At 53.3% G+C, this 26513-nt stretch overlaps 1 protein-coding gene across 1 annotated transcript in view; it reads right to left on the minus strand.

Moving 5' to 3' along the window:
- Fam20c (FAM20C golgi associated secretory pathway kinase) overlaps positions 1-10073 on the minus strand; it is a 53994-nt gene extending 43921 nt beyond the window's left edge. Inside the window, exons 1-2 of the mRNA XM_047533927.1 lie at positions 8242-10073; positions 6354-6532 (exon numbers count right to left, since the gene is read on the minus strand). Of these exons, the coding sequence (XP_047389883.1) occupies positions 6354-6532; positions 8242-8834 (772 nt within the window). The 5' untranslated portion in view covers positions 8835-10073. The remainder of the gene's footprint in view (positions 1-6353; positions 6533-8241) is intronic.
- Between the last annotated feature and the right edge of the window lie 16440 nt (positions 10074-26513).

Below are 26513 nucleotides of genomic sequence, written 5' to 3' on the forward strand. Positions count from 1 at the left end.
TGGCTTATGAGGCCACTTGATACTGCAGATGTCATGCAATGTGCTTGACCCAGACCTGACCTGCACCCTGCCTGACATGCTCCTGGGCAGCATAGCTCTGGCCGATGCCCAACAGCTCAGTGTGTGATGGGCTGGGTGTTCCATCCAGAAGATGGGCTGATATCTTGGCTCCACCAGGCCAATGTACAGCTTGGTGTGAGGCCATCCCTTTCAAACACAGGAAGGAACTAAAGGCCCAGCATGGAACAGGTGCAGTGTAACACCTCAGGATGGACTACAGTCCTGCCTTCCTAAACAGAATCAAGGAACTTTCAGTAAGCACAGCATGGTGTTTACTATGTATACTCAGAACCATTTTCTTTTAAAATACATGAACATGAAGCATGGGTTTTTCAAACTTGAATGCACAGACAGGCACCCAAAACCCTTATTATCTCTGGGGAGTAGAATTACAGATGACTTTAATTTCCTATTTTTTCTTATCTGTGCTTTCTAGATTCCTATAATGAACATTTACTACATTTTTTCATAAGATGAAAAAAAGAAGCGATGATTAAAAAATTAGTGGCCCGATTAAGCCCCATTTGATGTTCCTGTTTCCATTTAATACCCAGGGTTGCTGGATTTAATTATTCTTTCCTGGGCCATTCAGGGACAGTACATCAACTCTTTCCAGGGCTTGTAATCCTGGTTTTTAAAATAACCAAATATTATGCAAATCTGGTCAGTTTAATCATTCTTGTCTGGAAGCAAGGCCCATCTGCTTTGCTGTTCCTGGCCCTATATATCACCAGTTCCCCGCAACCCCCATGGGGCAAACAGATGACTAGGATGAAGGGATTAAGCCTTGCTGTGGCTATGGGGGAAGCCAGGTGCAGGACCCAGGTTCAAGAGCAAATGGAGATGTCCTTGCCAGTGGGCAGATGTATGTGCCCTCTTCCCTGTGTCCCAGACAACTGCCCAGTCCCTCCACTGGCTGGTCACACCTTCTGCAGACCCAAGATGACAGCTCTGTTCTTCCCTGGCATCCCTGAAGAGTCAGGTTCCCAGACATGCTTTAACATGCATTGCTACTCGTTATATTTCTGAGCACATCATTTGCTGTACATGTTAACAAACGCTAACAGAGTGTACTATACTTTCATTCACAAAGCCCATTGGCACCATGAATCCCATGACCCCTATGGGCATGAGTGTTTTGCTTATGGTCTTTCCCCAGAATATGGCAGAAGGAAGGAAATTTTTATATATCCTGAAGAACCCTGATAAATTTCTTAAGAAGGCAAATTCTATAAAAGAACAGTTGTCACTACAGAAATACTAATGCGCCGAGTTGCCTATGTGACCGGCAAGCCAACCACCAGACGGCTCTGACCCTCTGCTAGGAACTCCCCAGAGGAAGGACGAGGACAGCCCCGGGTGGAGAGACCCATCCCTATGTGAAGGAGGGGGCCAAGGAGCAGGAGCTGCTAGGACCAGCTCTGCCATTAGTGCCATGTGTGCAAACACAAGGCCTCTCCCCAGTGCCCACAGGGGATGGGCAATGATGGAGTGAAATGCCAGAGTGGCCACAGCTCTGTCCTTGGCTTCCTGTGGGAAACCAACAGTCTCCCTGTTTCTAACAGGAACCCTGACCTGTATTTTGAAGGGCCATCTCCTGACTTTTATAAAAATGAATTCCACTTTTTTATTTTTTTATTTTTTATTTTTTGCGGTGCTGGGGATTGAACCCAGGGCCTTGTGCTTGCAAGGCAAAAACTCTACCAACTGAGCTATCTCCCCAGCCCTGAATTCCATTTTTAAAAGACTTCTGGACCACACAAACATGTCCATGTGTGAGAGACTTCCCTGTGGCCAGACAGGCCTCCAACATGTCCACCCTTGGCCATCTCCTCTGGAAGGTGGGACAATGGCTGTCCTTGGGGTCACAGTCAGGTGAGTGGTTCAACTGTTTTTCACTCCCACTATCTTGTTTTAAGGACAGGGTGCAGACTTGCTCTGAAAGATTAATGGGGACAGGTGTCTATGTTGGAAGCAAGGGCCTCCTCCAGGGAGGGTTCACGTTCAGAGAACGTGACACCCTGTTCTTCCTGTCTTGCCCTACTTGTCCCTGGGTTAGATAGGAGGTCTTCGCAGACTCTGGGCATCCTCACTGTCCTTGGGCCCATGTAAAAGAGTGTGAGGTGTATCCACTTTGCCAGCAGTGGACATTCTGGAAAAAGCCAAGCAGGAGCCAAAACCAGCTCCAGCCGGGTCTTTGGGCCCCCAAATCCTGCTGTGAAGCCAGGGTGCTTTAACCCCAGAAGGTGCAGCCCCATTAGCACAGTCCAAGACCTGTGGGCATGCACCCTGGGCCTGCCTCTGTCCAACTGCCTCCAGCTTGAAGTTATTTATGTCAGGCTTGTCCTCCAAGCTGCTTACTTTTTTTTTTTTTTTTTTTAAAGAGTAACAGTCATTTGAAAAGGAAACTTCAGTGCTGCCCAGTGGAAGCCACATCCCTCCATGCCATGGGAAAAGAGTCAGCATGAGGCCACCAGCACACAGCTGCAGGTTCTGGAGCTCCTTGAGGTTGCAGCTGCAGTCTCTGCTCAGCATGGAGAAAGTAGGTGCCAGGGATGACCCAAGTTCTCACAGCATGGGCTTTTGCTCTTGGCCTTCCGTCTGACAGCTGGAGGGAGCTGGGTAGGGGCTAAGCTGCAGCTGCCTCCTCCTTGGGCCCTGTAGCATGTTTGCAAGGCCCCATCCTTTTGGGAGACCTCAGGGACCTCCTGCATTGGGTCTTGGTGTTGGCTACTTGGCATCTCCAGGTCTCTCTGCAAGCTGAGCCAGACCCTGGGGAGGTGCCTCCCAACAGCAGGTGCCACCTGTCTAACTAGACAGGGCAGCTGTACCCAGCCCCCAACCCCAGGCAGCTCCTCCTGGGCTGCCCTAGCCAAAGGCCTTTTGTTCCTCAAGCTTGCCGACCAATTATTCCAGAGTCTAGCTGGATTTGCCCTCCCCTTGGCAGATCAATTAGCAGGAGGGCTTCTGTCCTGGGAAGCAGCCTTCCTTTGTTCAGCACGCTCTCCCACCCCAGGCTTTGTCCTGACCTGGATGGAGCAACTGTGAAGTCTGCCTCTTAAGCCTGAGGCTGCCTGAATCCTCACACGCCAGTGTACTTTTTTTTTTTTTTTAAAGTAATTCCTTAAAGTACAGAGTAGTTAATTGTGTCATTTATTCTTTGCATCCATAATTGTGCATGATAGCGATTTAATTATCGTGGCCCAAGCAGAAGGTGCAAGTCTGACCTCAAGCTAAGCAGAGGTGGATAAATGCTGAGCCTCTTCAGAGGCAGCAACGGCCGCTATCAGGCAGCCAGGAGCCTGCTATAAATGACCCTCTGTGGTCACAGACAGTTGTGCCCTAGGCCCACAATGCCTCCAGAACTGAATTGAGTTGTTCTGAAAGGAGAAATTTACTGGACTACTCTGAGGAGGGCTCAGGACCCCCTGCATATGGATCTCCATTACAAAAAATTGCTAGCTCATACTTAACAGTGAGAGGAACAACCTGAAGATTAAAGTAACCATCCCTGGGGGGAGAAACCCCAAGCCAGAAACAAGGAAGGGCAAACTTCCCCTCCTGGAGCCCCCGGTCCCCTGCTGGAGAATGAGGGTGGGAAGACAGGACTGACTTTCAAAGGTTCCACCTGCTCTGGGTCACAATGCAGCTGGGCTCTGCCATAGGAGGGCCCAGCGGGCCAGCTGCCATGAACAGCTGGGTGTTCATCAGAATCTCTGGCTCTTAACACCCAGGAGGACCCTCTGAGTAGCTGAGGCTGAGTTAGGTTGACCAGGGCAGCCGCCTCCAGAAGGAAGTGTGATCTCCAGGGACATGGCAGGGTGGTCAGGCCAACCCCTTTTGGGTGGCTCCCAATAGTGCAGGACACTTGGACCTGGACACCTGGAGGGGCCACAGGGGTTTTCTGTTGGGGTGAAGATTTTCTGCTCACTCAGGAGGACGGTCTTTCCAGGAGGGTGAACTCACATTTGGGGGCTCCAAGCTGAAGCTGCAGGTTAGGTAAGGCCCTGGGAAGGTGGGTGCCTTCCCAGCCCTGCCTAGAGTTCCTAGGCAGGGGGCTTGACTTGCCCCGAAATGCTGTTGCCACATGGAGACCCCTGCTCACTCTGCTGTGTGCTCATGTTAATGCCTGCAGCCTCTCTGTACTGAGGCAAGAACCACCCCAGGCAGGTACCATAGGACATTTCTTCACAACCCTGGGCAGCAGCATTTGGAGCTTTTGATTAAGATGTGCAAGGGGTGCATACACTATAGGTCACACTGCTCAGCTGGGTGGGACAGAATCTGTGACCAAAAACACTCACTCCTCAGAGGAACCTGCATCTCCAATCTGGGAGAACAAGCTCTGGCCACCAGGTCAGCCATCAGCTTCTGCTCCCAGAATGTCCAGGTCCAGTCATGTTCTTTGTTGTAGACTCAGGTGGCAGGTTCATGGGATCTAGGTTATGACACCCTTACTCCAGGAGAGAACCAGAGGTATTCTGGCTAGCGACTTCAGATCCTAATCACACCCAGACCTCTGGCCAGGGTCCTGCACCCTGCCTCAGTGATGGGGCCGTCCATCACTCCACCCCTCAACACCTGCTGGCACCTGCAGAATGATATTCTCCTATTCTCAATGGCCCTTACCCAGAAAGGCTGAATTAGAATCAGCTTGGCCATTGTGGTCTTGGAGAAAAGGGTGCGAGACCTTCCTAGGCAGTCTTTAGCACAGACCAAGGCCCAACCACAGCCTGGGCATCATCCACTGCACTGAGATGTCAGGCAGCCTTCTGGGGAGACCTGAGCCATTCTGTTGAGAGGTATAAGGACATCCAAGGTGGGCAAAGTTGCTGGTGACCTGGGGGCCCCAGTCTCTCCCTGCTTTCTGGATTCGGGTCCCACATCTTTGCATAGGGCAAGAGCCAGAGAGCACACGGCTGGCTGTCCCTGAGGAAATGTATACTGCTGAGGATACCAGGCCTGCTGACTATGAGGACCACAGCTTTCCCTCCGCACAGCCCTGCCTTCCATCCATCTGCAGCCCACTTCTACTCACCAAGTGTGGATGTGCTCTCTTGATTGCCTGGACCAACTGTCCATGGTGGCAGACTCCTATGGAGACTGGACTCACCCCAATTCCTACCCCCAGGAAGTAGCCTGGCATGATGACAGTTCCCAGGAAATCTGCGGATGGACCATCAAGTGGGTTGACAGAACTGGACATGTCTTTAACAGTTGCATCTATTTTCTGGAGCAAGTGACACCCTCTGTGGCTCTCTGTGAGAGTCCCTGTTGTCCACAGAACAGCTCCCAGCTCAGTGGGAGCACCCCAATTTCACAAGGCGTGGTCTTGGGTGAAAAGTACTTAGAGCCTTCCTGTGCAGCCCAGGGGGAGGAAGAAAGATCACTCTGTCTCCCCACTAAATGAATGACCTAGTGCTGGGGAGTTCTGTGTCCAACTTCCAGGCCAGGAGAGAGCCCGGCCAAAAGTTCACAGAGCCACAGACAGTCTCTAAAGAGGCACCTGCAGGCCAGTGAGTAACTCCTCAGTGCTCTGTGTCAGCAACTGGACAGAAGCCCAAAACCAAGGGAGCCCTTTCAGCAGAACTGCTTTTAAGACACATGGAGACAGGGCCTGAAACTGCGGCCCATAACACGTGCAGAGGCCTGCCCTCCACCTTGGCTGTGTGCACCAGGGCCAACCCTGTATTGCCCCAGGCCTCAGCCTGTGCCCACTACCTCCCAAGCCACAGGTGACTAACAAGACCTTCCCAAACAAATACCTGAGAGCCAGGGCGCCCAATCTCCATCCTTAGGACTGCTTCACATGATTCTGGGAATGAGACACTGGATACCTTTTTTGTCTGATTCAGCAGATCACAAAGTACTTGGAGATGTTGCCTTCAAACTGCCCTACCCTAGATTGCTCAGGCTCCATCCTGGAGGAAGTGGTCCCTGGTCACTGCCTGACAACACAGAATCCCAGAAACACCCGAGGGAGCTGGCCCAGAACCACAGTAGCAGTCTCAATTCTTGGTTGAGTTGCGTGCTGTAGCTCACGTGCAGAAAAGCAGAAAGAGCCCTGGCGGGAGGGGCTGCAGCTACCAGGGATGCCCCTGTCCCTCTTACTGTCCTCACTATGCCTTGGAACAGCAGTACTTCCACTGCCATGTGCATCCCAAGCCCCCATCCCTTCCAGGAAGTGAGGCTTCTGGAAGGAGCAAACTTTCCCAGACTTCCAGGAGGGAGCTAGTGTGCAGCCCTGGCACCCCTCAGTTGGCACACATGCCCATCAGAGGTCAGAAACCTACCCACACTGGTGATCTTCTGAGAGCCAAGGTCCTGCAGCAGGGCTTCAATGGCTGGGTTGTGCCTGGAGTACAGTTCGTACCGGTTGATGCCAATGTGGAACCTGAGCCAGTTGGGATAGGAATCCAAGGCCACCTCCCCAGTAGGGAGCAATTCTTCACCTTCAGCACCTTCTCGTGGCCTACAAAATCAAAGATGGTCACAAGTTAGAAAAGGAGTGTACAGGAGCCAGAGGAGTTAGACCCTGAGGTGCTGGATTTGTGACTTTGGTTTCCAAATACAGGTCTATTGGAAGATGCCTCCCCTCGAGAGGACCCTGCAGTGTCGGCACTTTCCTCCTGGGCTGCGGTTCTACAGCTAATAACACACCGGAAGGCCTGTAATTCCTATTTACTTCGAGAGACGCCACAGACGGCTATAACTATAGCAAGTCCAAACCCGGGGCGTCGGCACTATCCCTGCACGTCTACCCTGGGGTCGCTGACACTGCCCAGCAAAAATGAGGTCAGCCAGGGTGCAGGGGGCTGCAGCCCTTCCTCAAGCATAGCAGAGACCCCATGGGCCAGAAGCCTTCCCCCACTCTCTGCTTTTGTCCCAACAACTGGGAGCAGGAATGATACAGGGGATAAATCTGATTTAGAGGAGAGCAGCTTTAGGTGAGGAGCAAGGAAGGAGGCTCAGTGGAGGACCCCACCCACAAGTCCTGTCCTGCTTCTTTGGTCATGGGGGCGTCTGGAGGAAGAACAGATCCTTTGCCTGTCTGCTGGGCTGCAGGGTGAGTGGAACTTTTTCTTAGCTCTAATTTACTGACAGGCAAGCCCTTTGGGCCCCAGTTCTGCCCTTTGGTGGACACAGGATGGGCTAGAGGCCTCCCAGGAACCTCTCCTTGCCCACTTGCTCTGTACTGCCCTTCCACAGTCAGCCACAGGCTGGGGCCACTCCTCTGATATGAGTTTCTGAGCATTTCCTTGAATTCGGCCAGCAAGGCTCAGAGGCCACCAAACAGCTCACATGTGTAGGTGCAAAGCACAGGGTAGGGTCTGGTCATTTCAGGTAGAAAGAGTGAGATGTTGGGAAGCCTAGACTTTTATCTGTTGCTCCAGTAACCTTTGCAGGTAGCTATTTGTTCTGACCTTGCTGGTAGTTAATATTTCACTGCTGTGGGCCAGAGCATCTGTTTATTTGGATCTGTAGAGCTGAGGAAAAGGCTTTGGGGGAAGGGTTCAAAGCAAGGCAGCTCAAACAATGGTCCTGGGGCAGCTTCTCTCCTGTTACAAAGCTGTGGCTCCTCGGCAGATGGCCCAGGGCAGTGCTGTCCACACCCTTGTGTTGTACCCAGTTGCTGCTGGCACACAATCTTCTGCTAATTTTGTCCGCAGTAACTGTCTTTAAAAGCCTCATTGGGCACATCCAGGCCTTTTCGAGGTGTCCACCCAGGACAGGGTCATCCGGCATCTGAAACTGGCAGCCCAGCACCTTCTTGGGGAAAGGAGCCTCACCCACTAGCTCCCCAATTCTCCAATGCATTCACCCATGCCAGAGACTAGGGATAGCCAGCACTCTTTGCTGTAAGTGGAGCACTGGTCTCCCCTGGCTCTAGTGTCCAGCGCCACTTCCATCCCAGGGGTAGGGAACCTCCCAAACTGCTGCCCCTTCAGGGAGAAAGTCATCCTAGAGACAAAGGCAGATCCAGAGCAGGAGCCCGGCTGCCCCGCCCACTAGGCACCCTATCCATCTTCCACGGGTCCCTGAGCCTCCCTACACAATAATATCCCAGGGAGTGGAGAGTATTTTCCGTAGCGCACCTCACCTTTATTCTGGAAGGGTGAGTGACTCCCTCAAGGGTCGGACCTGCCAGCCCCACCCTGGTCACCCTCAGTCCCCGCTCACCAGTCTGGGTTCTCCGCTGCCTTGGGGTTGAACCTGATATCGCTGTTCACATTAAACAGGACGTCGTCCTCCGTCAAAGGTGGAATGGCCCCGCGGTAAAGCGGATGCTCGAATAGTCTGGCCAAGAGGGAACCGTCCCCGCTGGGGCCAGGGGGCGGCGCGGACCTCCAGGGCCCGGGGTCTCGCAGCAGCGGCTTGTGCGCAGGGTCGCGCGGCCGCGGGGCTCCTGGCTCCTGCCCTTTGGAGGCGCGCTCAGCTGGCTCAGCTGCAGGCGGCAGTTTCTCCAGAGAGTGGGACGTGAGGTTGGAGGCAGGGTCTGAACTGAAGTCCTGCAGGATGCGCAGCGTGTGCTTGTTGGGCCAGCCCGCATCGCCAGCGGCCGAGGGTTCCCCAGCGCGGCCCCGTGCCTGGGCCCAACCGGGCGCAGCCGCCTCGGCCGCTGGCTGAGCGCAAGAGCAGCCAGGTTCCCCGGAGGGCCTCGCGGCGCGGCGCTCCAGCTTGGGCAGCAAGTCCAGCACGATGTGCAGAGCGCAAGCCAGCAGGAATACCATCAGGATGAGCACGCGGAACCTGCGCACCAGGATCATCTTCATGGCCACGCAAGCGAGCGGGTCTGGGACTTGGGCGCCCCTCGGGAGCGCGCTCCACCCGCTCTGTTCAACCGCGGCTCAACACGAACGCGGCGCCGCCTCGCGGGTCAAGGTCCATCCGGTGCCGAGTAGCTACCAGCTGCGGGGCTGTCCCCGGGCGTGAACAACGTGGAAGATACCCGCCACCAAAGCGCCGGCTCTCCAGGCCATCTCGGGGCCGTTCCCTCTCGGCCTTTCGGGAGCCGCCAGCGACGCTCGTACGAGGAGCTTGGATCGCGGGTGGCAGGGGGAGCTGCCGGGTGAGGTGCCCGGCTCGTAGCGACCGGCGCAGGTCTCCCGGGCCGCGGCCGGTCTCATCAGGCGCGCAGGGCCCAGACGCAGCTACCCATCTCCGCTTGGGCGCCACGCATCAGATCCACAGCCGTTCCTCCCGGAGGACTCGGCGGGTGCCCGTTGGGTGCCCGGCGGGCGAAAACGCGAGACTCCTTCCTTCAGGGTTCGCTCGGCCAGGCTATGGCCCTAAGATTCGGCCGGGGAGAGGGGCGGGAGGGGGCGCACGGAGCGGCGGGCGAGGCCAGGGCAGGTGCAGCGGGTGTCCCAGAGCGCAGCGCCCGCACGGCCGAGCTATCAGCGCCCCGCGCCCGGCCGGCAGATATCCGAGCGCCGCGGAGCCGCCCCCCGCGTCAGCGCCCGCAGATTGGCGGAGCCGCAGCCCTGCGAGGCACTGCTGGGCCCGGCCGCTCGCTCGCTCTCTGCTTTCTCCTCCCCTCGGCCGCGCCCCGCGATGCCGCTGCAGCTCCGGGCCTTGGAGGAGAGGGCGCTTCCTCTCCAGTTCGCGAGAGACCAGGAGACTCCAGCGAGGACGGCGGCAGCGAGGGCGACGGCCGCCTTCTGGGTCCAGAGGGGCTTCGGCCTGGCTGCCTCTCCAGGACCTCCGCCCGCCCGCCAGGGCCGGCGCCGCCGCCAGCTGCAGCCTAGCGGCTCCTCCCCGATGAGCCGGGGGCCAGAACCAGGCCAAGTCCCTCCCCGGAGCCGCTGGGCGTCTGCGCCGCCGGATGAGCTCCCCGCCGGGCGGCGACCTTGCGCCCCACGTCCGCGTCTCGGACAGCCGTACCGTAACCCGCAAGGAGGCAGATGGGGCGCTGGTGCCACCGCCGCGGGAGAGGACCCGAGAACGCTTTGGGCCCAAATCCTACGGGAAGCCAGAACAGCTGCGAAGCTGCCTGGCGCCGGGGCCCTCCTTACCCCACCCCATCCCAGGGGGACCACGCCTGCGCCTTAACCCTGGCTGCGCGGCGCCCAGCTAGACTCGCTGGGCACCAGGATTCTGTTGGAGGAGGTGGCACTTTCCTTACGGTGGGCGGGGCGGGCCAGTCCCCACTGCCTTCCTACCCACCAGCGATTGAGAAATTGAGCGGTGCACACCCTAGGGGCTTGCTGCTGACCTAACTGGGTCTGTTTCTGCGGCCACAGGCCTTCTGGATCTCCAGCCCCCAGTAGGGAGTAGGAATCAAAATGGGGAAAGGTAAGTGGGGGAGGGTCACAAACAGATCCGGGCCAGGCATATAGGCCCTGGGCCCTCAAGGCCTCTGTAGATTTCCAGAGCAGGTCTAGGAAGGACCCCACCCAGTAGCCTCTCCAGCAGTACTGAGGAGAGGGGGTTTTGGGGTGAGGGCTAGTCTATGGAGCCCCTTCTTTGTCAGGCCTCCCTTGCTGTGTTACCTGGGCCTCTCAGTGCCCACTCTGGGCCTCACTTTTCTCTCATGTGAATCAGGGTTTTGGGCACATTATTCCTGAAGATTCAGCGTTGAGTCTGGTGCCTGGTCCAGTGCCTAGCATTGGGCACCAACTAGCTATTTGAATGAAGGAGAGTCTCCATCCCAGCTGACCATTTGAAAGGGTGAAAAGGCCAAGTTCAGCCTCTTAACATGAGGAGAAGGTTACACTGGGGTGGGGGGCTAAGGCCAGAGAGTAAAGGCAGGTTGACCTAGAAATGGACCCTAGGAAAACATATTTTCATGCCTTGAAGTGGAGCCTGTTCCTGCCTCCCTTCTGCTCACACTGACTGTGAACTCAAGTGCAGACAGGGTTCCAGAGAGGCCAAGGAGGCATAAGAACTGAGGCAGAGGATGAGAAGGAAGCCCGCGAGGCCTGGGTCAGCAGGGAGGAGCTGAGATCTGAGCCCGCTTTCACCATCCTTCCCATGGCCTCTGGGTCCCCACAGTGGAACTGTGACCAGTGTCCTCAGGGAGAACTGGGGACGGCTTGATTCAGGAAATGGCACATAGGTATGGGGGCCTCCCTAGGGCTCCCCAAGCCTCCCGGTGGACTCCCATCCAACCACTGGATGGCTCCCTTGTGTAGTTTTTGGTTCTCTCTCCCACCCCAGAAAGACATTGTCTAGCAGCCAGGTCATTCCAAGAACGCCTTCCTCCCAGCCCCACTCCCACTCTGCTCTCCTCCCAACACCTGTCAGTGTTTGGTGACACTTTCTTCTTTTCTTATCTCTCCTTTGTATTTCCCCAAATGCACATGCTCCACTTCGGGATCCCAGATGACTGCTTGCTCATGGTTGTACCTGGGGACAGAGGGCAGAACAGGTGCCCAAGGAAGGGACAATAGTAGGTCCATCTTGTGGCCAGAGCCACAGCAGAGCAAAGCAGGCCTGAAGGCAGAGCATACTGTAGAGGGGATATGATACCCCTGCCTGCTTTTTTTTTTTTTTTTTAAACTTTGTTTTAAGGAATAATTTGATTTTATTCAAAGAAATCACAAAGAAGGAAGAACAAATACACAGATGCACATGCAGATGCACACACACATGAATACATGTAAACACACAGATTCAGAAACACGCAGACACGTACAGACATGTTCTCAGGGCCTGAATTGCCATCAGGCCTCCGCCTCATTCCTCTGTGGGTAAAGGTTGCTCCAGACCAGGCTGGGGCACCCGGGGCAGCACCTGTTGATGACATGTTGCCCCATCAGAGACCAGGGATGGTCCTGGGATTTATTGTCCTCAGGCTAAGCCCCAATAAACCACTGTAAAGCATGTCAGATGGTGCAGGAGTTGTGGGTTCAGCAGAGAGGATGATGCATTCTGTGAGGAGTCAACACGGCATCAGCCAGGGAAGATCAGGAGTGACATTTGGATAGAAACTCACACATTTGGGTAGAATGTCATACCAGGAGGTATGCTGGTGGTGCTCCAGGTGGACTCAAGTGCAAGGGCCCGGGCATGGTAAGTCTGACACTTGGGGAAGGGGAAAGGGCCTGGGAACTGGAGCTGAGTGAGGGACCTGGGGCTGGGAGTGAGGACAGGACAGGGCAGTCTGTAGGGTGAGGGTAGCCCTTGTGAGGCCTGCAGGTGGCTGCCAGACTATGGGCTGTGTCTAGAGCAGAATGGGCCTTTGAAGGGTGGGGACAGAGAGCACCTGGGCTCAGGAGAGGGAGATGTTTGACTGTTGAGCTGGGGAGGTGACCTGGGTGGGAGGTGGCTTGAGGGTGGAGTAAGTGGTGGACTTTGGGAGGACAGATGTGTGGAGGAGCAGATTGGGATGCTGGAGTCAGGAATGGATTTTCATTGCAAGTTGTTCTAGGATGAATTTTCCCCAGGAAGGAAGCCCTGGTGACGACTAGAGAGCTGAAAACACTGCTGGCCAGGATGTGCAAGGGTCTGTGTGAGGAGGCTGGTGGCCCAAGAAGCCCTGAAGGTGTACCCAGAAGGGTCAGAAGCAGTGCTGGTTCCCTGGATAGAGGAAGGACAGACCAGTGGTCTGGAGGAGGCCATGTGGAGGTCACTGATGGTCTTTCTCAGATGATCCTGGCACAACATGGGGTACAGTTGGAAGGGGTCCTGAGAGGAACCAGGACCCTCGTGATGTTGGGAGGAAAAGTGATTTTCTCTTATCTGATCTGTGGTACTGGGAGGCTTGGGGCAGATGAGCAAGCCTGAAGACATGTGGTTTGCTTTGAGGTGTAAATATCATTGTTCTTGAAGGCAAAGAGATGGGTGGGGAAGGTCCACCATCTAGGTGCACAAGGATGCCGTCACTGGTGGGATTTAGTCTCTTCTGGGTTCAGGGGAGAGTACTTTATGGATGTGAGTTTCCCTTCCAGAAGGATAACTTCTATTTTTGTTCTCAGAACTTTTTTTGGTGGCTCCTGTTTCTCAAACTGGTTCAAAATAATCCTATGCTAAACAGGCATATTTGGGGCACATATTCTGGTCTCCACAGTCATATTTGGGGACATATTCTGGTCTTCTACTGTCGTATTTGAAGACATATTTTGGTCTTCTTCATGTGAAAGGAAGCAGAGAAACAGAGTGGAGGGTGGGGACAAGGGCAGGATGGCCCTCTAGTTACTCACCTGGTCAGGGGCCCTGGACACTAAACTTGACCTCTAGGGCTCTCCCAGGAAATTCTGAGAGGGTGCATCTCCTTCACGCATCTCACTGCCAGCTCATGCCAAGGGAATCTACCGTAGGACAACCGGCCTGGGTGTGCTCAACTGCTGGAGGAGTGGGGCCAGGCTGCAGCCGTGGGTGCGGGGCTGTTGAGAACCCATTGGGAAGTTCTGTGACAGGGCCAGAAGACACACTGCCCAGTGAACTGGGAGGGAAGAGGAACTTTCCAGGAGGGACTTGAGGTCCTGTCACTTTGGCAGCTGGGAACAGTGGCATTGAGAAGTCATCTACTCAGTCCTTCCCCCATTAGTTGGTTGCTCTTTTGAGCCTGGGTTGAAGCAGGACTCCTTGGAGGAGAGGATGATCCCTGAGCCCCTGGTATGCAAAGTCCCCACTGGTTTGGCTGAGGGATCAACACTGTTCTAAGAAAAAGGCTGCTCACAGGTAGACGGGGGGCAATGGAGTGCAGAGCAATTAGTATTCTACAAGAAGAGACAGAAGGAAGCACACACGTGAGCAGGCAAGTAGGGGCACCAGAACCGAGCTGCAGAATCCATGTGACAATTGTTTAGTAAGTGGATACTGATGTACAAGAGGGAAGGGACTGGGCATGAAGTGTGGGCTGCGTGATGGGCAGGCACAGAAGGAGCTGGAGGGGAGGATAAAGTCCTCCTGGAACAGAGGCCGGGGTGGACGGTCCACAAGCAGATGCAATTCTGTGCATCCCTGATCCGGGGGTATTCCCAGGTCTCACTGAGGGATCAGCTGCAGGATGGCAAACTTCTACCCAATTGACTGGGGAACATTCCAGAGGGCCCAGGACTCTTTCTTGGGCTGGTAGAGGGGCACAGTATAGTCTGAGAGATGGAACACTCCCCTTTGCTTTCCACACTGGTAAGTTGGCATGGCCCAGTCCTAGGGTGTGGAGAGGGAGGTCGCTTGGCTTAGGCCTGCACTGGTATCTCTGGATCTCCTAGTCCTCTAGGGATACTCACTGTGATGCCTGAGGCTCTGGAGCTGCTCACTACAGGCAGCTCTGCTCAGACCATTCTGGGGACTGACAGTGGAGAGGGGGACTGTTCGGGGACTGGACTAGGTGGGGAGGCTGCAGGTGGTGTCACCTCTGTTGAGCATTCAGATGTTGTTCAAGTACTTTACAGAATGTTTGACTTACTCCTTGTCTGGATCATGACTATTCCCCCCCTGCCACCCCCGCCTCCCCTGCCGCCAACCTCCTGATTGGCTGCAGGGTGCTGGTAGGGAAGTGGGCCTGGCTATTGGAATTCACTCTGGTTATCTGGAGAAGACCCCATCAAGGGAAAGGGAGCTGGGTAGGAGCAGGGCTCTCTGGGTTAAGTTGGGGGGGAATCTGGGGGCTGACTGGGGAGCATCCTGTGGACCCTCACTGATAACACTGGCCAGCCTCCTTGCTTGTCATCTGGACCATTTGTTCTCCAACCACTGCCTAAAAGTTCTTGGAAAGTAGAATTTGGCTCTAAGTAAAAGCAGCAGATCAGGAAACCAAGAAACAGGCAAATAGAACAATTAAAAAGCTAGACTTTATTTTGTACATTTTATATTCTTCGACTTCATGATTTCTTTTCTATAATATATGGAATAATCATAAAAATGACAGTCTTTGGACCATAAGAAAAATGTCAAGAAATTCAAAAGGCAGATGATCTACATCTGCCCCTGAAGCTGCGGCACATAAACACAGGAACACACTCATGTAATCTAGTGTGCTCACAGAACACACTGCAAGATGACAGAACTAATGCTAAGCTTTAGAAAGATCTCCACTTGGAAGAATGAATTGGACATTACTGCCCTATGTGCATGTGATTTCTTGACCCATGTGATTCTACATCATGTACAACCAGACGAATGAGAAGTTATACTCTATTTATGTATGATGTGTCAAAATGCATTCTACTGTCGTGTATAACTAATTAGAACAAATAAAAAGAAAGAAATATCTCTGCTTGGACATTAATATCACAAATAAAGACACTCATACATAATTTTGGGGTTATAAAGGAAACCAAAAGGGAAATTACAGACTATTTAAAAATGAATGCAAATGAGCACAGTACCTATTAAAACCTGTAGCATGCCACCAAAGTGGCCCTCAGAGGAAGCCGAGCGCGACGGCACTTATTAGAAGTGCTAATGATTGAAAATAGGTGAACTAAGCTTTCAGACCGAGAAATTAGAAAAAGAGCAATAAAAGAAGCCTAGATGAAAGCATGCATTTACAAGGAACAGACTAAAGTGAATTCAAGGGAACAAGCCATGGTGGGTTTGGTTAATAAAGTGAAGACTTCTTGGAAATGACCAACAAATCTCCAGGTGAGATACATGCTTGGTGGGATGAAGAAAAGAGAAGGCAAAAATTAGTGCTCTAGGAATGAGAAAGGAATCTAGACACCTGCCAGGCAGAGAAGACACCCTAGACTACTGTATGTAGTGATGCAGAGGAAATGGGTGCTCTTAAAGAAAATTTAAATCACTAAAATGCATTCAAGAAGTACTGGAGAGTGGAGCTAGGCCCCCTCTCTGGAGAAACTGTAAGGGACCAAACATGCATCCCTGGACCAAAAATTGTATATGTTAAGAAATTGTCCCAAAGCAAAGGGGAAGTAGAGAATGTCATTTCAAGGACTCTGTTGACTGATGTCTCCCTGAATAAGAGCCAGGAGGGCCTCACATAGTTCATAGACTAAAGAGGAAAGCATCTGACCTCGTGCCTTAGAATCCATGAACACAGGCAGTTACCTTCTCTCTTAGTGGGGCTTCTGCTGGAAACCTGGGCCCCCTTGCAGTCTGCTAACAGTGTGGGGTATAATCTGGGCACTTCATCATCCTCCAGTAAACTGTCCAATTCCTTTCCTTCATCAGGTCTCTAGGCTGCACCCACTCAACTTGTCTTGGTAACCAGATATTGGATGATCCCACGCCCTCATCCTCCTTGTCTCTCCCCTCTGTGACACCTCTTCTTGGCACCCTTTGCTGGTCTTTGCACTTCCTTCCAACCTGCTCTGGGCCCAGTGGCTCAATCCCAGACCTTTGCTCCCCCAGGTTGGCTCCTGGTGTCCTGGTCAGTGTGATCCATGCACTGGCAATGCCACATTGATGTCTCACAGCCTGGGCTCTCCCTAGAGTTCCAAGGCTCTGATTGCAAAACTGACGAGAATCTTGAACCCACCTCTCAAAAATCGAAATTTCCCCTAGCTCCGCTCCTCTATGGATTCTCCTAATCTGAGATTTGCTTAGGCTCCATTTTGTGGCATTGTCCTTAACATCCATCCTGTTAACACAATTTTCAAAATACATTCCAAATCAGCATTTCTGATCATCCTCTCTCACCCAAATTACTACAGCAGCTCTGAGCTGGCCTCCTGGTTTCCCACTGCCCTACATCCCCAGGGTCTCCACCTTCTGTTATCCACACCATCATCCGTGATTCCATTAAGACAAATAGAACAGGTTGACTTTCTGCTCGAAGATTTATGGCTTCCTTCCTTCTCAGAATGAAGTCCAGGACTATGACCACCAACACTGTCCAGCACCCGCCCTAATTCTCTGTCCAGCCTTGAACTTCCCTCTCTCTCCTACCAGGCAGCCCCACTTCAGCACCTTTATGGTCCCCTCTGCCTAGAGCAGTCTGTCCTCCTACAACTGCCAGCTCCCTTACTTCCCCCCAGATCTCAATTGCAAATGCCACATCCTTGTTGCTGGCCTCACCCACAGGGCCCTCTCTGTCCCTTACCATAGCCTTATCACCAGTGGACACTACTCTGGATTTTGTGGTTTTATTTACATGCTACTATTAATCCATATGTTTGTCTTCATTATATCTAACTAGGTGGGAACATGGAGGGAGAGACTTTGTAGATCTCCCAGCATCCCTGTATCTACCCTGTGAGAGCAGCTCATACCAGCCAGGTCCCAGAGGTAGATCCCCACCATAGAGTGTTTTTCTTCCTTCTCATGGAGAGAATGCATAATCTTATACAATAAATGATCTCCTAAAATTTATAAAATAACCACCTTGTCTTTAACGGGAAAATTAGTTGAGAGAACTGTGGAGCAGCAGGCAGGAATTGCACACGGGCCTTGGCTGGGAGAGGGTGTCTCATACTTCAGACACTCAATCTACAGGTCTTAAAAATGAGTGATTAAGTATGGTTACCAACTGCGGTTTCTTGGATCCAGAGTTGTAGAAACCAACAGTGGACCTGGGGAGACACAGTTAAAGCTTTATTAAGGACATCTGCTCGAGCTGGAAAGGAGACAGCACATGAGGACAGAGACCCCAGGCAGACCCAGGCAAGAACAAACCAAGCTTCTATGGCATCTGCAGGGTGGGCAGGAACTGGTCTTTTGATGTAACCACAGTTGGAAGAGGACCTGTCCCACCTCACTCTTCTTCGTCTTGCCTCCTTAGGCCTCAAGTGTCTGATCACCATCTCGAGGCTGTACCTCGGGGTGTGTGTGTCACTGTGCCAGCAAGGTCAAGGTTACTGTAGTTACTCCAGTGACTGCTCTGTGGCCCCTCGCCACCTGGAGTTGCCCTGATCATCTGGGAGGGTCTCTGATACCATTATTTTCTGAATAGCGCAGACCCTGCTTTGTCTGGGTTCAGCTGGGGTTTCTGCTGACCACATGGTCTCTGAGGGCTGGGCTGACTTTCCCAGCTGCACATCTGGCATGTTATCTCACTCCGTGACTTTAGAGATGGTGCGTCTTCTAACTTCTAATTTTCTAAGATGGCTGTTAGGCCATGAGTCCAAGATCTGGCTTGACTGTCTTATTTCCCCCAAGAGTCCTAAGGGGTCCTGTTTTTCATGGGGTCTCTGACTGTGTCAATACCTCAGGTCAAGTGTATAAAAACATGCTCTCTGGTGGGTTATCCACACTGCCCTCTGCTAGCCAAAATGGTGACATGAAGCAGAAAAGCACCCATAGCCCATAATCACAGGGAGAAGAGCATCAACAGACCACTTTGGTCAATTGAACCTTGGGGACATTGCCAACTCAGTGCAGGAATGAGGTCCTTGCCCCTCTACAGAGCGAGTTGCCTGGCCCCTTGTTACATGCCAACAACTCCTTGAATATCAGAGCTGGAGTTCTCAGGAATTTCAGGGAACACGTTACCCTCATTCCTGAATCCACCATCAACTCCCATAGCAGACTCCAGCGGGTCATAGGTGAAACTTGCCAATTCATGGCGTATTTTAGTTAGCTTTTTTGCTGCTGTGACTAAAAGTCCTGCCAAAACAATTGTAGAGGAGAAGAGTTTATTTGAGGGCTCGTGGTTTCAGAGGTCTCAATACATAGACAACAGTTTCCATTCCTCAGGGCTCCAGGTGAGGCAGAGCATCATGGCAGAAGAATGTGGCAGAGGAAAGCAGCTTACACCATGATCAGGAAGCAGAGAGAGACTCCACTTGCCAGATACAAATACATACCCAAAGCCACGCCCCAATTCTCACCTCTTCCAGTCACACCCTACCACTTCAGTTACCACTCAGTTAATCCTTATCAGGGGATTAAATCACTCTTACAAGCCAATCGTTTCTCCTCTGAACCTTCTTGCATTGTCTCACACGTGAGTTTTTTGGGGAACACCTCACATCTAAGCCGTAACCTGGCATTAGCCCTGGAGGAGGAGGAGGGGAACTTGGGCTTTGGGATCCACACTGTTTTCTGGGAAGCAACTGGACCAGACTGGTCTCTGCTCTGGCAGAGTGATCTTCCCTCTGAATGTGTACTCTGGCCTCTGTGTTGTCCTTTCTGCTGTGGACATCCTTCTGGGCTTATTTGCCTCCTTTCCTGCCCTGGACCCCTCCACCACTGTGCTCGGCAGTTTCCTTCTCCATTGTAACCTGGGTCAGACTCCCCTCCCCCAGCTGCTGCAGCCCTGCCTGGTACCCTGTACCTGACACCACCCTGCAGGTACTCAGCCATGGTGCATCTGAAGAACTGATGGTGGGCAAATAAAAGGATGCTGGAGCATGTTTATCCTGCCATCATTGTTGGTTACCTGTTTCATGACAGTTCCTCCCCTGCTAGGGACAGAGGGGAATAAGGACATGGGTCCAATGTGCTCGAGCATTCTACAGCTGGAATAACTTAGGACTTGAACCAAGAAGTTAAACCATAGCAAAGACCAAACTTCCAAACTGCTTTCCTTGTGAGGTCTCAGCCTGGGGGGTCCAGGGCTGGGACTGCAGTGGCACCCCCAAGCCTACTGGAGGCAGGATGTAGGCCAACCTGGGAGGCAGAGTTGTGGGGAGGGAAGAGATGCCTGGTGGTGATGGCCCTCTGGAGGATGCCCAGGAGGGGAACACTTGGTGCCCAAAGAGACCTTTGCAAACAAAGGAATGGACAGAGGCTGCCTAGCAAGGTGATACCCCTCCCCTACAAGGATCATCACAGACCAGAGCAGCCCAAAGGTGAGAGCTGGCAGCAGAGTGGAGCAGCAAGTTGGGAGTGACCCTGAGCACTGTGCTGGGAATAGAACCCAGGGCCTCATGCATGCAAGGCAAGTGCTCTACCACTGAGCTGCATCCCCAGCCCTTGTTACTGTTTTTTTTTATAAAGAAACATCATCCCCTTCCATACTGCACTAGAGTCAGAGCTGGAGTTTGACTCTACTGTCTGATGTGAACTGATCACTTTCTGTTCTCTGTGTGTTCTTGTAGCTCTTTTTTTTTTTTTTTTTTGTGACATTAGCATCAGGAGGCTCCAGGGTATAGTTGGGGTCAGTGGTCACAATTGGCTTTGGTAATGCTGGAAAGGGTCACGTTGGGAAGCATAGGATTGGGGATGGGACAACAACCTGTGGCCTTGTTGGTAGGTTTTCCATCTTCCTGTGGGTTTAGCATGGTGGGCCCTACCCTAAACTTCCAAGAGCCTTTCCCGGGCCTTGCTGAGACAGGCCAGAGAGCCCCCATGCTGCAGGGCCTGTGAGGAGATCCTTAGTTGGGTAGAGAGCTCTGGGCCTCCATTCAACAGGGGAGAAGGGCAAGTGGGGCCAGACCTGACATGAGGGGAGTCAGAGACCACCTCTAGCTCCTGGCCAGGCTCACCCCAACAACAGCTTCAGGGATGTAGTCCCTGCACTGGGCTTAAAGCATGTTGAATAAGGAGCCTGAATCCCCACTGCAGTGATCTGTCAGGGCTCTTCCAACATGCTGAGTCTCCTGGAGGCAGGATGTAGGTCAACCTGGGGGGTAGAGCTGTGGTGGGCTAAAGGATAAGGGTCAAGTGCTCAAGGCCTGGGCAAGACGCAGCCATAAGGGTGACCAGGGTTGAGGAAGGCCCTGGACAACAGGAAACCTAGCTGCAACCTCACCAGCTAAGTGATTATAAATCCCAGCCTTGGGTCTTCCTGAGGGGAGCTGTCATTGCCTCACCTGCTGAGAGGCAAATTGGCTACCAACACTGACCACACGTGATAAAGCTTGGTGTCCCCTGGTCAACCATGTGGTCCTCCACTGGGCCACATCCTCTGCCACATGATGGCCATAGGGTGTGGCCAGTGGTTGTGCTGGGCTTTCCTGAGCAAGGATGATGCCTTTGCCCTAGGGGTCATGGTGGGTGGCAGCACAGCCCTGAGGCACCCAGAGCTCTGTGGGACTGGTGGGCGGGCGAGTGTCCACTAGCCTGCAGCTGCTCCTTGCTCTGCTTCCCACACATGGCTCTGCTGGGCAGGGCTCAGGTGCCTCGATATTTCATAAGCATGTTCAGACTTCTGCCAAGCTCCGAGTCCTGGACTGGGAGCCAGGTCATAGGGAGTTCTGTGCCTGCCTTGTTGTGGGGACGTGCTGGCCTTCAGGAAAGCAGATGGGTAGATGCAGAACTGAGAACTGAGATTTTTGGGGCATTGCTTCAGGACAGCTGGAGTCATCCAGAGTCTATGGCCCCACAGCACAGAAGGACCACGGTGAGGACATAGAGAGTTGGAGATGTTATTTAAAGGTCTCTTTCCTTCAGGTAGAACAAGATTCTGGTGTCTTCAGGTGCTAACTATCATGTAGAATGCAGGGTTGATGAGACTTATAAAATAAAATACTTTTATCTCCCCGTTGCCAGCGATGTCCTTCTGTCTTCCTCAAGTACAGGGTAGTTCCTTCACAGGAGGCATTTCGTAAAATTAAAAGGTGTTGGCCACATGTTATTTTATGCATGCATGTAATCTACGGACTTGGTGATTAGAGATGATAATATGAATATTAGACAAATAAGATTGGATATTTAGAAGTATGCAAAATTGGAAAAAGAATAAATTATAGGGAAATGTACTCAAGGCCTCAAATTTCTGGGTCTGGAGCAAAAGACTTGGGTTGTCCACCATGTGACATGGAGCCTATTGGGGTGCAGCTCAGCATTCAGCCTCCCTTCGCCCTTGGAGTGGCTGTGCTGGGGGTAGGGGTGAAATGTGAGCGCTGTTCAGGCTCACATCTGCCCGGTGTCCTTCTCTGCAAATCATAATAATTGCATTGCTCCGCTGTCCCCTCACCCCCGTTGGGTGCAGCCCATGCACCTGCCCTTAGTTCCGGCAGCCCCTACTGCTATTCTGTCTTCTATAAATACCAGGCTTTGTCCCAGCCCTGGGTATCATGGACAGAGGGTCTCCTGACAGCACACTTTCCAGGGAGGACACATGCCCTCAGGGTCCCCTAGTGAGGGTCTCATATCCCACCAAGGAAACATGCTCTTGCCAACTTTACCATGGGTAATAGCAGCTGCAGGACAGGGATGTCACACTCCTCCTGCACTGACAGATCTGGAAGACAGACAGAGCCTCCCGGGCACCTGTGTCTGATAGCAAAGGTGGTGGCAGGTGAGCACACACTGTCAGTTTGTCACCCAGCCAAGAGGCCCCAGAACTGATCAGCATGTTACAGATGCCTCAGTGCTGCTAGTTGGGGAGGGGAAGCGGCCCTGACGTTGACGTAGTGATGGAGTCTGGTGTGAAGACTTTGCAAAGAGCAGCCTCAAATAACCTTCCTGTTGGAAAGTGCATTGAACTGTTATTCAGGATACCGAACTGTTATTCAGTCATTCCCCGACTGGTCCAGTATGGCTTATGGCTTTGCAGAAAGGCAGCACTGTCTTTTACAAATGCACTTTTGTCACAACTCTGTGTGAAGTTCAGGGATAGGACTTTGAGACCCTGCAGGTGAGAATCTGGGTCGTATCTGGGTAGAACTGGCCCTGTCTTTGCCCTAATCCTCCTGCTGGACCAGTGGCCATCACAGGAGCCCCAAGCTACACAGCCCTGCTTCAGATCAGCTCCAGGGGCACTGTGTGACAGCCTTGTCCTGCCCTTGTGCTGGTTCTGTAGGCACCTGCACAGAGTTCCTTGGTCAGATCAATCAAGTCAACTCCTCTGTCAGCAGGAGCAGGCTCCCTTTTCCAAGCCTTCTCAGTGGAGGCCGTAGCCCACTCTCTGCTCACTCCAGCTGGCTGCTCCCTGGATGGCTGCCTGACCCTTTGGGCTCATGTTGATCATGGTTCAGATCTGTACCCACCAGCCCATCCTTGCTGGTCTGCCGACAGACTTGGAAGGAAAATTAACTCTCTGTGTCTGGCCCAAATGGCCAATGCCTTAAATGTCTCTGAAAGTTAGAGCTTCTCATTTCTGTTCCTCTCCAAAAGTTTAAAGAGAAGTGTGTGACAGATGGTGAGACTCCTGTTGGGGGGGTGGTCACTCATGGAGCTGCTCCGTCCCTTGATTCTTGTGGGCAGCACGGCACAGAACCCAGCAGAGAGGAGCTCCTGAGATGCCACTCTGATAACCTCTCTTCTGTCCCTCTGGGCAGAGCCTGCAGCAGGTCACTGTCACCTGAGAAGATCTGACCATTGTCCATAGTAGTCCAAGGCCATCTGTGTGCTTGATTTTCTCAGTGGGATCCCTGTACAGGACTTCAGGGTGCAGGTTCTCCTTACCTATCCCTCGATGACCCAAGGGGTGACCCTGACTTCTGTCTCTAGAATGGGTGTTCTGCAGGGCCTCCCTGGAAAGCAAAGCTCCTCCTCCTGACTCTGCCTCACTCCTTTCTCTCTATGGCACTATCCCCATTTGCTGCACCCTCTACACTGATCAGCCCTGGGGACAGGGACCAGGCTGACGAGTCTGCAGAGACCTGTCTGTCGGGCAAAGGGAAAGTGGGGTCCTGGATGGATGCCACACAACAGGACAGCTGGTCTTCATAGAGAGCTCTGGTTCACTTTGTGGGGGCACCCCAGTAACAGGCCAGTTCCTGCCAGAGGCCAGGAGGAAGCTCCTCTCCATTCCTCCAATGCCAGCAGTGTGGGCAGGGCCACAGGGGTTGCATGGAAAACCCAGTGCCCGGTCCTGGCAGGCCCTGGGAGCTGGGAGAGAAGCCCACGCCCAGCCCAGGTATGTGGTGAAGGAGGTGTGCCAGGGAAACAAAGGCGTCACCTGGCACAGAAAGAGGTCAGCACAGGGGTGGGATGGGGCAGGAGCAGGTGTGGAGAGGGGCCCGCCTGCAGGGGGCTCTGCTCTTTGCTGCAGCTGCCAGAGGCCCCCTTCCCTTGCTGATGCACTGTGTCCACTCCTCAGATGCTGTTTCAGGTGTTGAAACCACACTGAGGCTCCCTCACTCCTCTAGTGAGGGGAGAGACAGCAGAGAAAGGGATGGACAGCCTGGTGCCAGCATCCACAGTGCACATGAGGATCCATGCAGCTCCAGAGACAGGGGCTGCTGGGCAACTTTGCCTTGGGCAGGAAGGAAGGGCCTTCCAGGAGGCGAAGGAGGAGCCGAGGCAAGCCGTGGGGCTGCAGTGTTCAAGGGAGCATCCCAGGAAGACGGTGCAGTGGGGCGAGGAGAGGCGGACAGGGACAGAGGGGCTCATGTCTCGGTTTTCGGCTCTGATGAACACATGGCTGCCCTGTGCAGAGGTTCCTCAGTCAGGGAGGTTGCAGGGGAAGGCTGGAAGAGAGCCAGGGTCAGCGAGAGTGGCTCTGGCCAGGATAGTGGGGACAGCTGGATGTAGTTGGCAGGATAACCTTCCTTGGACTGGTTCACATAGGGAGGCTGAGGGAACAGTCCAGTCACCCCTTCTGTCTCCAATACTGGGACAGAAACCCCTCTGATAAAGTCTTCCTTCTTACATGAGAGTCTAGTCTGAGTCACCCAAACAGAAGGCCCAAGCTCCTTTCAGGATAGATTAAATCTCATTGTCTTGCTCCAAACAGTCCAAGGGCTGGCTGCTCAGGATGCCACAGCCTCCTCCCAGCAGCCTCCATCAAGTCAACATCTTACAGGAGAAGAGTTTGATTCTGCAAGTCACTGCTTGAAGGCATCCCCAGAGCCCCAAGCCCAGTTCTACATCCTGGCTTGGAACTCTGCTGCAGAGGCCCTCCCATATGGTGCCCCAGTCCCAGCCAAACCTCATTAGTGAAGTCCGGGTCCAATGAGTCCACAGCCTGACTCATCTGCATGCAGGGTCTACTCCTCTGTTGGCCTCTGCACTGTACTTTCCCTCCTCTGTGGGGACCTCTTTCCTTGCAGACACCCTTCCTTTGTGGTCCAGTTGCTCCTCTGACCACCCTCAACACCGGCACAGCTGAGGGCTCTCTTGAGCCTGAAAACTCCTTTCCCACTGATTTGCACCAGCATGTGACAGAAACGGGATCATTTTCTGAACAAAGGCCCAGACTGGGCACAAGATGGGCTGCCCTGCCATGTGGAAGTGTAGTGGCGGGAGGATGGAGAGACACTGGCTCTTCACAGTTGGGGCTCAGCCTCCTGGCAGAGCAGCAACTTCTGATAGAGGGCCCTGACATGTCTTCACTGGCCCCAGAACCCTGGGGTGCTAGAATGGAGTAGTCTAATAAAGTTAGTGAATGGTGCTGGGCACAGAGGCACACGCCTGTAATCCCAGCGGCTTGGGAGGCTGAGGCAGGAGGACCATGAGTTCAAAGCCAGCCTCAGCAAAAGCGAGGCACTAAGCAACTCAGTGAGACCCTGTCTCTAAATAAAATACAAACTAGGGTTGGGGATGTGGCTCAGGGATTGAGTGCCCCTGAGTTCAATCCCCAGTACAAAAAAATAAATAAAATAAAATAAAAGTGAGTGAATGTCAAGCTAGGGGTGGGTAAGAACTGTTCCTCAGTGTCTATGAGAACAATGTCCCAGACTGAGAGACCCCAGAGCACACCCTGAGGAGGAGGAGGCCTCATTCCACCCTCCATACCCTGTGGCTCTGCTGCAGGCAGGGCTGCACCCCCACCTGATCTCTGGGCTCAGGCTCCTGCTGGGGACCAGGCCCAGGACACAGGGAAGGTGGAGACACCGTCAGGGCCATGCTGAGGGGAGGAGGTAAGCATAACTATCAGGGCCAGGCAGGGGCAGGGAGAGGTGGGGGCCTCCCTGGGACATGGCACCTTCAGGAAGGGGCACATCCCCCTCCCCCAAGCTCTGGCACCTTAAGGGAGGAGCACATCCTGTGCTGGCCCTTTCCTGGGCTGTCAAGGCTTCCAGAAAGAGTCATCTGGCGTGTAAACCCACGGAGGACCCTGAGGGCCAGGTTTCTCCTTAATGGATTTACTACTCCATCTTCCTTTCTTCCTCTTGACTGGTCCTAGCACAGCAGACCCAGCCCAATGACAAGACCACCTCCCACAGGCAGGAGGACCTTGAGGGTGGGGACCATCTCACCCACTTGTGTCCTCCAGCATGGCCCAGGGCACAGTCTATAGCTGGGCATCAGTGGGGACCCTGACTCTATCCTCTTCTCTTTCCCAGGCTGATCCCTACAGATCCACCTTGAGTGAGGGTCTCTGTGCTGCCCCTGCCTGTCTGGGTATATTTTTCATGTGTCTCCTCCCTCCTCCTGGTTCACTGAGGCCCAGCTAATATGGTCTCTTTTTCCAACACAAGGGCACTTTTTGGAAAATGGAAATGACCTCTTGTCCCAACCAAATAAGACAGCAAACAGTCCAACAACTACCACTTCCTGCTATTGTGGCCCCACTGGGGACAAAGTCTGCAGGAGCAGCAAGGGCTGGTGTCCTGGGAGGCCAGGGGAGGAAGGCCTCTGCCTGTTGTCAGGAGTCTGTTCGAGAGGAGCTTGAAGTGCCACATTTTTATTTTATTTTTTTGTGGAATTAGGGATTGACCCCCAGGGCCTCGCACATGTTAGGCAAGTGCTTTCCCACTGAGCCACATCCCCGGCCCTTTTGAAAAATTTTACTTTTGAGACAGAGTCTCACTAAGTTGCCGAGACTG

The sequence above is a fragment of the Sciurus carolinensis genome, chromosome 18 (genome assembly GCF_902686445.1).
Source record: "Sciurus carolinensis chromosome 18, mSciCar1.2, whole genome shotgun sequence".
In the NCBI taxonomy this organism is placed as follows: Eukaryota; Metazoa; Chordata; class Mammalia; order Rodentia; family Sciuridae; genus Sciurus; species Sciurus carolinensis.